This window comes from Panthera onca, chromosome B3 (assembly GCF_046562875.1).
Source record: "Panthera onca isolate mPanOnc1 chromosome B3, mPanOnc1 haplotype 2, whole genome shotgun sequence".
NCBI lineage: Eukaryota > Metazoa > Chordata > Mammalia > Carnivora > Felidae > Panthera > Panthera onca.
In genome coordinates, this window is record NC_138344.1 from 115554484 (window position 1) to 115568155 (window position 13672).

The window sequence follows — 13672 nt, forward strand, 5'->3', positions numbered from 1 at the left end:
AAGTAGTCAGAGCAACACTTCTGTGGTCGAAAGCTACAATTTCTCCATGGAATGCTCCACTATAAGAAGTCACTCTGGACTGTAGAAAGGGAGCCTAGAGCTAGGAAAAAAGTCTGTGAACACATATTGGCAAAGCTGAGCAGTGGGTAGAGAACAAAGAGAGAACAGAGACCTGAGGGGAATAAAATATTCTGACATTTAGGAACTTTCACTCAACTTGCCCTCTACTCTCAAGAGAGTATCAAAATTGATAATAAATATTATAGAAAAGGCAGAAGTGAGAAAAGGATTAGCACCTTGAAAACTGTCTTGTACATGATAGGTGCTCAGTGTCAACGCGTGAATGAGAAAGGAGGGGAGACAGAATTCAATTTTATAAATACACGCCTTTACGGGAACCCAGATTCATCCAAAGTGTCTGAGAGATGAGCCTGAACTTTTGGACTTCTCCTTCTTTAATGAAATAAGCAACTGTTGTATGCTTCCCCCAAAACCTTGGCTCTCCTTATCCCAGTACTTTGTTTTCACCATCAGGAGAACACACACACACGGAAGATTGAGAAAAATCATTCCTGGTTGGTTGATTTTGCTGCTAGATGGGAAAGTTAAAAAGTTCAAGCTGGGGGCGCCTGGGTGGCTCAGTCGGTTAAGCGTCCGACTTCGGCTCAGGTCATGATCTCACGGTCCGTGAGTTCAAGCCCCGCGTCGGGCTCTGTGCTGACAGCTCAGGGCCTGGAGCCTGCTTCAGATTCTGTGTCTCCCTCTCTCTCTGACCCTCCCCTGTTCATGCTCTGTCTCTCTCTGTCTCAAAAATAAACATTAAAAAAAAAAAAAAAAAAAAGTTCAAGCTGATTTCAGCTTCCCTAAGTCATCTTCTCCTGTGCCCTCTTGTCTAGGGGATGGTTTGTGTTGTAGCCCCCTCTTTTGTGGGAAGTCAGACCCCAGTCCAGAGACAAATCCATCGTCACTATATGTGGAAGCTGTCAAGTTGAGACACGCTGAGAATGAGCTGAATCATATGGGAAACCAGGACATTTGTGGAGTACTTGCCAATGGCACCATATATCTGGAAGACTCAAACATGTGAGTCTCCTGCTTGTGAAACGCCTATTTGGGGATCAGTCTCCTAGTATGCAAATCACATTATCTGCATACAATGATTTAGTAGGAATCTCTCCAGAGAGAAAGCTCATTATCCATCTCGCCCTCACTTGCCCAACTACAAGCCTTATAATGGACAGGCATCATAGCAAGGGCTCTGGGGGCACCTGAGTGGCTCAGTCGGTTAAGCATCTGACTCTTGACTTGGGCTCCGGTCATGTTCTCACGGTTCTTAAGTTGGAGCCCCGCGTCGGGCTCTGCACTGACAGTGAGGAGCCTACTTGGGATTCTCTCTCCCCCTCTCTCTCTGCCCCTTCCCCACTTGTGGACATGCTCTCTCTCTCTCTCAAAATAAACTTAAAAAAGAAAAAGAAAAAAGAGCAAGGGCTCTGGAACAAACTGGCTGAATAGTGGCCTGGAGTGAATTACCATGGGCATCATATGCAATATGGAATTAACAGCACTGACAGCACATGGTATGTAAGACAATTATTATCTTATTGTGTAAGATTACATAAGAATTCATATTAATTACTTAGAGCATGGCACAGGGAACATGCTCTACGAATGTTAGCTGTTATGAGAATGGGTTTGGCTTTTCCTAGCAACTATTTACTGACAAAATCCAAGTTTCATTCTTCTTAGTGGCTAGTACCCTTATAATTTCATCAATCAAAAGAAAGAAAACCAAGAGTCAAATGATTCAACAGTCTAAAAAGAACCAGCAACTCTAGGTTTCTTCTAGTTGGAATAGCATTAGTAACAGGAACAAACTCGATTAATTACTCTGCTCCAAGGTCAGTGTCGGATTCCCCCCACCCCCCAGGTCACAAAAGATGTCATAGACTCACTCCATTCCCCTGCAGAATCCTCACTGACTTGCCAAATACTACCAGGTTTAGGACTGCTATATGGCATTAAAAAAAAAAAATTAAAAAAAAAAAAAGAGTTTAATTTCTTCACATCAGCTCCAGAAATGATTTTTAAGTCATTTGTTTAGGGAAACAACAATGATATTGGAGAGAAAAAGTTTGGAATCAGAAGATCCAGGTTCAAGATTCTGCCTCTCACTATCCTGGCTGTGTGACTTTAGACAAGTCACTGACCCTCAGCCTTGAGATGAAAAAGATAATACCTGCCCTACATGCCGGGGCAAGGGCCATAACCCCCCCCCCCCCCCAAGATAAAAATGATACAAGGTTCTTTTATCATCAGACATTTCAAGTGAAAGAACTTGAAAGACATACACAATTTTAGCTACTGTCATTATATTAAATTGCTTCCCAAATGCCCATAATGGGGAATGAGAAGGGAAAACAGAAATTAACCGAGACACATGGACGCCGCTTATGCCCGCAGCTATAGCCCTTAGGTCCAGCCTGGCCCCTGTCGTAGAAGCAACATAGGTGCTGGTGTGAAGCTTCACCTCTGTGGATACTGGCTGCTAACCAGGCATGAAGGGCAAAGAGAGGAGCCACATAGGGAATGGACACCAAAACAAAAAGGTAGATCTTTAGTAAGCTAAGAATATCTGAACTCCTCAGTCAGTTTGGGCTTGAGCCCTTTTCATAAAAACACGCAGAATACCAAATAGTTTCAGAACCATAGTATTTTTAGCCCATCGCTATTTCTGATTCTGATACCTGTGCTCAGTGTTGAAGTATCCCTGTAACAAGTTAACCCCCCACCCCCAGAAGTCCACTACAGAACCAAGAAACATTTCTAGAACTTTCTCATACTTTCTGCTGGTACTTACCCAGTGGTGCTCTTCCTCTGGTTTGGACAATGAAATAGATACTCTGTAAGAAGAGCTTTGGATCATGACTCCCCTACTTGTTCCTGCCATATCCCAGAAAGAAAGAAAACGTCTATACTATTTCAGGGCATACCTAAGGCCTGGAGAACTCTCTCCATGTAAAGCCGGGAAGAAAAAAGCTGCTCTGTTACCACAGACCAAGCAGGAAGGTGGTTGTGTCGGAATTTGTCCAGAGGCCCCAGTGGGGAAGGTCCACTGATTCAATGCATGGCTTTTTCTTGTTTTATTTACCTTTTCTTTGGCCCTGAGTTGGTCAAACATCTCCTGAATCTCATGTTTCCAGTCATCCTGCAGGCAGTGGAAGGAGTCCTTGGGCATTTCAAAGAAACCAGACTCCTCTATGGTAGTTAGCTGGTCCAGGATATTTGTGAAAGATGGTCGTGAGTGAGGGTCGGGATTCCAGCAGTCTGCACGGAACACGTGAGCGGACAGAAAGCATGAATGGACAGAGACAAGCGTTAAGACTTAGAATATTACGGGCCCTCACTTACCAGAAATAGTTTTCCCTCCAGAAACTGAAACACTGGGTAGGTAACCACAAATAGGGCTGGGGAAATAAAACAAGCTGCCCACCCTCAATATTATAAAGACTGAATGGGGAAATATAATGCGGCCGCCCCCATCTGACTCTGTTGAGTTAGCATAAGAAAAGCAAGTCCAGAGACTCTGCCTGCGTGAAGTTCAACAGCCATGACTTCTCATGTTCCTACACGATTCCAGTCTTGACAGTGGGTAATGAGACTCGGGGCCTCAATCTCCCACAAATAAATGAGCCAGCCTTGCCCACCTCTATGGGATGATGATAAGGCAAGGATAAAAGGCACCAGGCTGGGCAGCAGGAAAAGTGAACTCTACCTACTCTCAGCTCAGACACTAGCTAATGGAGTGCACCTCGCCTCTCTCAGCTTTGGGTTTCTCACTTAGGGACCAGATGACTTCTAGAGTTCCTTTCTTCTCCGATGTTCTTTGCTTCTATATGTGTAATACGCTCATTTTTTATTAAGTAATAAAATGCTAAAGCCATGGATAGCAGGCTTTAGTTACTGAGCCAAGCTCTACAGTCACTGTAGATGGACAGAAGGGACATCTGTAACATCAGCGAGGCAGGGTGTTGACATATCTTCAAGCAGGTCTTCCAACCACCCACAGGATTCCTCCGTGAGTGACCAATGCTTCACCTCCTCTTTCAGTAACCGACCCTGCAGGATTGTCCGCAACGTACCCAAGGGCTGCCGAAAGGTAAACTTTCTCCAGTTTTGTTCCAGCCAGGGGTCACTTACCTTCCATGAGTTTGGCAAAAGGTTCTGGGCACGTAGAAGGAATGGGAAGAGCGAGCTTGTTCATGGCCACTCCATAAGCTACGGCTAAGCCATCGATTCCTCGGAAGGGCACCTCGCCAGTCAGGAGCTCCCAAAGCAGCACCCCGTAGCTGAGCAGGGGAAGAAGACAGAAGCCACAAGGCAGTCTCACCGACAGGGCTCATGAGATCTTTCTGAGCTGCCCATACTCTTTCTGGGACGGAGGGACACCAACAAAGCAGATGCACCAATGGAATACAGACCGGAAGACCACGAGGCCGACCCACTAAAAGCAAGAGCTCTGGAGTCAGGCACACTTGATTTCGAAGGCTTGTTCCTCAGATTCCTCATCTGTAAAGTGCAAACAACACGGCCAGTCTCACAAGGCTGCCGTGAGATTCACTGAGCCACTCTAAGGGTTTAAATCCGTGCCAGCCAGCCACAGCTATTCTGCTGTTATCCATAACGTAACACTCTAGAAGAAGAGGCAGCCTCCCAAGAATACATTTTTTTGTCTGTTTTAAGAAAACTTCAGCGTTAGCCACAGATCTATTTCTTTGGCTTTAGAAAAGCAGAGACCTGACCACCTAGAACAGATTTTGCTCCTGTAACAGATTTCTTTAAATGCCCATTAGGTTGGATGGATTCCTGCCACTGATCACTTAACAGAGACTCTGTCTAATTCCAAGGGGAAAGTTGCACAAGCGTGGCCGACATGGGGACAACAGAGCAGTGTGTCAGCTGTGAGGACTTCAGTTTCCTCTCCACCTTTCAAAGCCACATGAAGAATTTCTTTTCACATGTCCTGTGAGTCAGAGAATGGGGAGCACAGAATTTAGCGGAATAATTATTCTATGAATTCAGTCAGAAAGAGGCAAAATCATGTAGGGTTCAATCCTTCCAGGAATAACAATCCTTTCAGGACAAGCACCATAAGGCCACGAACAGTAAAGAGTGGCTCTCCTCATATTTTTAACACAAGCCTCAAATTTTTAAAAAATACTCATCGGTAGTTTATAACCAACAAAGTCATGTTATTTTCAAACAAAACATAGCTCAGGTGGGAAAGTGTGTGACTCTTGATCTCGGAGTCGTGAGTTCGAGCCCCACGCTGGGCATAGAGATTAATTGGAAAACAGCCTAATATTTCATCATGGTACTTTGTATGCACAAGATGCTAAGACCTTTATGAACATCATCTTAAATCCTTACCATGAACCTGCAAGATAAATATTATCCCCATTTTGCAGATGAGGAAAGCGAGGTTCAGGTAAGTTTAGCAGCATATATTAAGGGCATATGTGGAATAAGTCATGGTGGGCCCTGGACCAACTCTCAATTTCTTCTCTCTAGAATCTCCTTGTACCATTTCTCTGCTTGGTGAACTATAATCGTCTTTCAAATTCAAATGCTCCACCCTTTATTCATTCGTTTTAAACATCTACTAAAGATTTATTGTGCATCAAGCTCACTGCAGGCCAATGGGATACAAGACACAGATCTTATCTACAAAGAGACTACCGACAGGAACAGAAAAGAGGTCAATTAGCACACAGAGTGGGTCACAACAGACATATTATGAGTGCACAAAGAGACAATGATGGGCCCCTGGCCACCTAAACCAGACCAGAATGGGGTCAGGAGACAGCTAAGCCCGGACTGCTGGGTAAAAGAACACAGGGATCAGCATATACAAAGCCAAGGCTTGCCCTCAAAGAATCCCAGGTGACCTGGCATGGCTCCAAAGGAGAGCAATGTGCCAACCAATGCACCAGGGCATCCCAGAAGATCCCCGCAGACGGTCCTCCAGAGTGGCCTGGCCAGTCTCCTTGGACAACGGCGTTCCCCCAGTGCGCCCTCCAAATACATCACTTTCTTTATGTATCTCAACAACCACGAAAAGCCTGGTAGACAGTTACAGGTCTTGTCTTGACAGGGACTTGGCTTTTAGTCTGAGGTTGATGGCAACAATGGACACTTTAGGAAGCCTTCCCTGATGCTGCCAGTGTTACTTCACCCTTGTGTGGGCTGCCGTGGACTGTGGTTGTTTGTCTGCCAGCCAATGGGCCCTGCGAGAGCAGGGATGGTCGTTTAACCTTTGCTTTCTCAGGGCCTCGTACACAGTAGGCCTCGTCTAGTGAGTGAGCTGGTGGGAAGCACTGTATGGATAGACAGTCCCGCAGGCTGCACTGGGCGCCCTGGAGTAAGCCCTGAATTCCCAGAATAGCACTGTTATTCTTCCTGCCAAATCTTTACTGTGACTCATCCAGACAGCAGTCGTGCTGGGCAGCTGCTACCAAGTGACCTCTAAGAACTGTCCGCACTGCGGACTAGACTCCTAGGCTACGGTGACCCTCAGCTTCAGTTGTCTGTTCCTGGCATCACTGCCAACCTCCACTCTGGGGAACAAAAACCCAAGGTCCCAAAGAACCCCTCTCCTGGTGTCTGAGCCCTAACTACCTGGAAAGACAGTAGAGGATTTCAAAGATCTAAACATGGGTCCTATTTGTGTCCTCACATCTACTCTGTGACGCTTTTAGTGCTGAGTCCTAGGTGACCCATGGAGATGCCTCGGGCCACCTCGAAGAGGGTGGAGCCAGGGACTCCGTCTCTTTCAGTTTCGACGAGGGCAGCCCTGCTCTCACCTGGCTTGTTTCTTTGTTCCACTGCCATTTTGTTCCATGTGAAATGCCCCACAACTAGGAGAAACGGGTCGAATGCTGCCCAAGGAAGATTCAGACAGACTTGAGTCAAATGTGTCTGCTTCACCACTTACAGTGGTGGGGCCGTGGCAAAGGAAGCTTACCTGTCCAAACCTCAGTTTCCTCACTTGTGCAACAAAGACAGCCAATTCCCACCGCACAGAGTAACTGCAAAGAATAAATAACAGTAACTACTGCTTCTCTGGAAGCTACACTCTACAGCTAGTGAACACTGTGTGCTTCCCCTTGGGAAGGTCCTGAAACAAGAAAGCCTCTGGTGGGATTTAGGGAGAGACTGCAGTGTCGGCCAAGAGCCTTGCTGAGGGACGACAGCAATCAGGGAAGAAGCATTCCTGGGGACGACTGAACCAGTTAGTTCTCCTCTGCCAATGTTCCTCTTTATTTCTGTAACAGAAGGTGGTGATGTAAATGAAGACTTGGCATTCCTTTGGCAGGAATAGAGTCCAAGAAAGGAACTAAAGAATGACACATTAGATGTGTCTGAGCCCCCGGGAGAGGTGGGCAGGAGAAGCCCACATGGTTTACCTCAGGTTTGACCCACTCTGATGCCCTCCCAAGGTTGAGAGAAGGTCAACAGGCCCTTTCAAGACCTTGTACAAGCGGCCTGGAGGTACCAGCTCAGCTAAAACTCTGCCTCAGTCCCTCCCCCAACGGGGAGCCACCCATTCCCATAGTGCTGTCAGTGATTTCCCAGGCGTCCTTGCAAACCTTGGGGAATGCACCCTGTGTCAATGATTAACCACCTCCAGAGGTATGGTAATGCCTTCCACCATTTGGTGGGGTCACAGGTCAGGGAGGGGCGCTCTGTGTTCTCAAAGTGAGGAAAAGCATCAGAGTAGATAGCAACCCAACCAAAGGCACAGCAAATCCACACCTGAGCTGGACCAGGACTATTTTTCTTATTAACCTATGTTGTCTCTAAGACACACATCCTGAAAGGAGAGGGTGTCCCTTGAATGGGCTTCTGCACTTGGTAATTGGCTGTGACCCCACATTCCAGAAACCATGCTATTTAATAATTGTTGGTGAAGATAGTTGAACTACCACATATGAAAGCACTCTGTAAATTGTGAAGTAACACAAAACTGTTCTTGTTGTTGTTGTTAACCAGACCTCATTCAAAACGATGATTTATTTGTTACTATATATGTAATATATACATGAATACATAGACATGGTAAATATTTACTAATATGGTAATATGCGCATGCTATATTACATTATTGTTTTTTTTTTTAAGAGAGAGAGAGACAGACAAGCAGGAGAGGGGCAAAGAGAGAGAAGGAGACACAGAATCTGAAGCTGAGCTGTCAGCACAGAGCCCGATGCAGAACTCGAACCCACAAACTGTAAGACCATGACCCGAGCCGAAGTCAGACACCCAACAGAGGTGCCCCTGTATTATATTCAAAAGCAGCTTACAAAACAGAATGATCTCATTTTAAGGGACGAGTAGATGAGCACAGGAACAGAAATAAACGCACCAAAATATTATCAGAAGTTATCTTTAGAAGTGAGTAATGGGTGATTTCTTTTTCCCTTTTTTTTTTCTTTTTGTTTACCCATATTTTCTAATTTTTTTTCCTATGGTGAACACATTTTACTTCTATAATTTTATTTTAATGTTTATTTATTTATTTATTTTGAGAGAGAGCCAGGTAGGGGCAGAGAGAGAGGGAGACAGAGAATTCCAAGCAGGCTCCATGCTGTCAGCACAGAGCCCGACGCAGGGCTCGAAACCACACACGATGAGATCGTGACCTGAGCTGAAACCAAGCATCAGACGCTTAACCCACTGAGCCACCCAGGCGCTCCAAGTTCTATAATTCTGAAAACTTAAAATGCCTCCATTCCATCCCCCCCACACCAGGCAAGAAGTCATTATAGGAGACCACTAACCACTGCACTCTGTGCACACACAACCAAAGGGAAAGGTTTTGTCAATTACTCCTCCTGAGGCGGTCTAATCCAAGCACATCAGGAAACACATTTAGTCGAGGATCTGGGCCGTGATCATCATACCCTCCATCACAGCATGTGGAAGAGACCCAGAGACCTACACTCGAAAAGCAGTAAGACAAACTCAGCTGGCCTTCAGCACACAGCAATAGAAGAGGCCCAGAGGCCCCAGACCTTGAGGAGTTCCAGGAGGGGTGGAGGACGGACACAGGCTCTGCCCAGTACCTGGCACACAGTAAATATTCCACAAACATTTCCTGAATGAGTAAATGAGTTACAAGTCGATTTGTGAACAAACGTTGTCCAAGCTCCTGGGCATGTGTGGGCCCTCTCTGGGATATCCTGCTGAGCCCCAGGCCTAGTGGGCCAATCATCCCAGAGGAAGCTGCCCGAAATGCAGGCACAAGGGTATACAGATGGCAATATGGCTAAACCACAAAGTTTTAAGAGACACATATTTAGTTCCTTTTTTTTTTTTTTTAACTAGGCTTCACATCCAGTGCAGAGCCCAGCATGGGGCTTGAACTCACAACCTTGAGATCAAGAGTTGGACACTTAACTGAGTCACCCAGGCACTGCTCTGATTCTAACCACAGCTTTGTCTCTACCACCTGGATGAACTTAGACAAATGACTTAAACCATCTAAGCCTCGGTTACCTTATCTGTCAAATGGAAATAAATCCTCTACTTTTGGGGATTCTTGTGAGGAATAAAACGAGATAAAATAGAGGTATAGTGGAGTGCCTGGGTGGCTCAGTAGGTTGAATGTCCAGCTTTGGTTCAGGTCATGATCTCATGGTTCGTGAGTTCAAGCCCCATGTCCGGCTCCGTGCTGACAGCTCAGAGCCTGGAGCCTGCTTCGGATTCTGTGTCTCCCCTTCCCTCTGCCCCTCCCCTACTTGCACTCTGTCTTTCTCTCAAAGAAAGAATAAAACATTAAAAGTTTTTTTTAATGGGGTACAGTATTTAGCATAGAGCCTAGCTCATAAGCATTTGTGTGGGTAGCAAATACTGTCACCAGTGTATGCATATTGTACATACAGCAATGGGCACAAGTTTTCCTCGGACAAAGGTTTGAGATCATTTGGAGCCACTTAGGTAAGTAGCCTCAAGGAGTAAAGGCCCATCTAAGGGGTTCCAATACATTGTTCCTTGCAGGGAATACTGCAGTGCGGAAGCTAAGATAGCTGGAGGGAGCACAGTGAATTATGTCTTCAAACCATATTCCTCGACCGAGATGAGTCAGGAAGCTGAAGTCCTGGGAACAACTCTAAACTGAAGACCTAGTGGCAGAGCAGACCACATGACCATTTCCAAGCCACCTCATCCAAAGTGCTACTGATTTGGAGTTTACCTCCAAGCCATTCCCTTCAGAGAGCAGAATAACTTCATCAGATGATTCACCAAAGGCTCCTCAAGCCTGCTTTCAGGATCTGTGGTTGAAAGGCAAGACCTGGAGGTTAGCCTTAGAACAAGGACACTTTGGGTAAAAGATGAATGGTCCTGCCCTGTTCCTTCCATGATGGAAAAACTCCTACAATGGCCTTGCTCTTCCTTGCTGGCCACTTCTGTCACCATGAAAAGACCTTACATTAGATATTGGGGCTTTCGCTTCCCACTAAGAATGTGCCTGCATACCTGCAGCAACTCTGTCCAAATCAGTATAGCGACAGAAACTTTTGGCGTCTGTGGCAATAAAATCTGTACAATTTCAGGGCCAGGCTGGAGAAGAAGCCTAGCAGGAATACAGGAAGTAGAAAACAGTAATGTTACTGAGAAGTCATGGTTTCCTAGGAAGAAAGGTAAGATCAAGTTGAGTGTGGCAAGTAGCTGATTGTCCCCCATATCCACTCTCCCCTTCTTCCATCATAAGAGTTTTAGCTGGACACACAGTTACCCAGCTAGAGCCTACATCTGTCTCCCACTTTTGGAGCCGGGTGCGCGCATATAACAAAAGAGCAGGAGATGTACACAACTTCCGGGTTGTCTCCAAATTAAAGACAACCTGCTTGTCATGGATAAGCTCTCTTTCTCTGTTTCTGCAAAATACAACGTGGAAGCAACAGTCACTTAGATGTAACCATTTAGATAAGAACAATGCACTGAGGGACCCGGAAAGAACCTGGGTTTCTGAAGGCTCTCACGGGGCGCAGCTACCCCACAGCCTGGACTGGCTGAACTACTCTTTGAGTACTACTTTATTTAAGCCACTGCATCTATAGGTCTCTTTGTAATAGTAGCTTAGCCTAATTAATATATTAGCTATTCTCATTTAGCCTATAGTCAAGTAATGAAAGCGTTAGATTGAAGCCTATGAAATTGCTGTTTTTATATGTCAAAAACATTGGAATATCACTACACCGTTCACACTGATGAAATCTGGCCAGATATTTTAAGGGAAGAAAACGCTTTTCTGCATGATAGTCACTTCACCCTATAATTAATGCTTGGGGATATACGATGCAATATACAGAAGCTACAAAACATCACTCAAAGAAATTAGACAAGATCTACGTAAATAGGAATATATCTCATGTTCATGGATTGGAAGACTTAATGTTGTTAAGCTGACAACAGTTCCCAAAGTGACCTACAGGTTTAACACAATTCCCATCAAAATTTCAGCTGCCTTGGGGCGCCTGGGTGGCGCAGTCGGTTAAGCGTCCGACTTCAGCCAGGTCACGATCTCGCGGTCCGTGAGTTCGAGCCCCGCGTCAGGCTCTGGGCTGATGGCTCGGAGCCTGGAGCCTGTTTCCGATTCTGTGTCTCCCTCTCTCTCTGCCCCTCCCCCGTTCATGCTCTGTCTCTCTCTGTCCCAAAAATAAATAAAAAACGTTGAAAAAAAAAATTAAAAAAAAAAAAAAAATCTCAGCTGCCTATTTTGGAGAAATTGATAAAGTGCTCCTAAAATTCATTTGGAAACGCAAGGCACACAGAATGGCCAAAATAATCTTGAAGAACGGCAAAGCTGGAAGACTCACATGTCCTAATTTCAAAACTTAGTACAAAGCTACAGTAATTAAAACAGAATGGTACTGGGGTGCTTGGGTGGCTCAGTTGGTTAAGCATCCAACTTTGGCTCAGGTCATGAAATCATGGTTTGTAAGTTCAAGCCGTTCATTTGTCAGGCTCTGTGCTGACAGCTCAGAGCCTGCCTTGGATTCTGTCTCCTCCCCTGCCTCCCTCTGCTCGTCCCTGCTTATGTTGAAAGAAAGAAAGAAAGAAAGAAAGAAAGAAAGAAAGAAAGGGAGAGAGAAAGGAAGAAAGACTGATTAAAACAAAAGAGTCATACTGGCATAAGGATACGCACATAGACCAATGAAGTATAATTGACAGTCTAGAAATAAACCCTTCCATCTGTGATAAATTACTTTTTGACAAGGGTGACAATTAGGAAAGAACAGCCTTTTCAACAAATGGGGCTGGGTACAGTAGTCCCCCCTTTATCCATGGGAGACATGTTCCAAGACCCCCAGGGGATGCCTGAAATTGCAGGTGGTACAGAACCCTATAGATGTTTATTCCTATACACACATAAATATGATAAAGTTTAATTTATAAACTAAGCATAGTAAGAGATGAACAATAAAATGGAATAATTATAATATATTATAATAAAAGTTATACAAATATGCTCTTTCTTTCAAAATCTTATCATTCTATACTCACCCTTGTGACGATGTGAGATGATAAAAAGCCTATGTGATGAGATGAAGCGAGATGAATGATGTAGGCATTGTGACCCAGCGTTAGGTAATACTGACCTTCTGATGATAGGTCTGACCTTCCAGACTATGGTTGACCATGGGTAAATGAAACCATAAAAAAGCGAAACCACTGATAAGGAGGGACTACTGTAGTCACAGGCAAAAGAATGAAGTTAAACCCCTTACCTCACACCACATACAAAAATTAAGTCAAAATGGAACACAGACCTAAATGTAAAAGCTACGAGTTTTATAACTCTTAGAACATGGGTATAGATATTCATAAAACTTGGGGATGGTTTCTTAACTATGACACCAAAAGCCTAAGCATAAGCACTCAAAGCACAAGCAATCAAATAAAAAAAATAGATAAATTGGACCTCATCAAAATTAAAAATGTTTCTGTTTCAAAGAATACCATCAAGAAAGTAAAAAGAGGGCAGCTGGGTAGCTCAGTCATTAAGCATCTGACTTCAGCTCAGGTCATGATCCCATGGTTTGTCAGTTTGAATCCCACACTGGGTGAGCTCAAGTCCTGCTTCTGGTGAGCACGAGCCCCACTTTGGGTGAGCGTTGCCTCTCTCTCTCTCTACCTCTACTTCTGCCCCTCCTAGGATTCTCTCTCTCTCTTTGCCCCTCACTCAAAAAAAAAAAAAAAATAAGAAAAAGAAAAAGAAAAAAACAAGAAAAAAGAAACCCATAGAATGGGAGAAAATATTTGCAAATCATGTACCTGATAAAGGACTTATATTAAAAATATATAAAGAACTCTTTCAACTTAAAAATAAGACAGATAACCAAACCAGTTTCAAAACTAGTAAAGGATTTGAATAGGCATTTATCCAGAAAAGATATACAAATGGCCAATAAACACACGAAAAGATGCTCAACATCAGGAGTCATTAGAGAATAAAATCCAAATTACAATGAGATACCACTTCATATCTAACTGGATAGCAATAATTAAGAAGACATATAATAACAAGTATTGAGACAATGTAGAGAAATTGGAACCCTCCTACATTGCTAATGGAAATGGAAAATGGTGCAGCTATGGTAAAAAAAAA

General features: G+C 44.4%; 1 protein-coding gene across 1 annotated transcript in view; it reads right to left on the reverse strand.

Moving 5' to 3' along the window:
- Nucleotides 1-13672, reverse strand: part of MAP3K9 (mitogen-activated protein kinase kinase kinase 9) — an 81254-nt gene that overhangs the window by 17872 nt on the left and 49710 nt on the right. The window contains exons 4-5 of the mRNA XM_060620190.3: nt 4198-4346; nt 3149-3324 (exon numbers count right to left, since the gene is read on the reverse strand). Of these exons, the coding sequence (XP_060476173.1) occupies nt 3149-3324; nt 4198-4346 (325 nt within the window). The remainder of the gene's footprint in view (nt 1-3148; nt 3325-4197; nt 4347-13672) is intronic.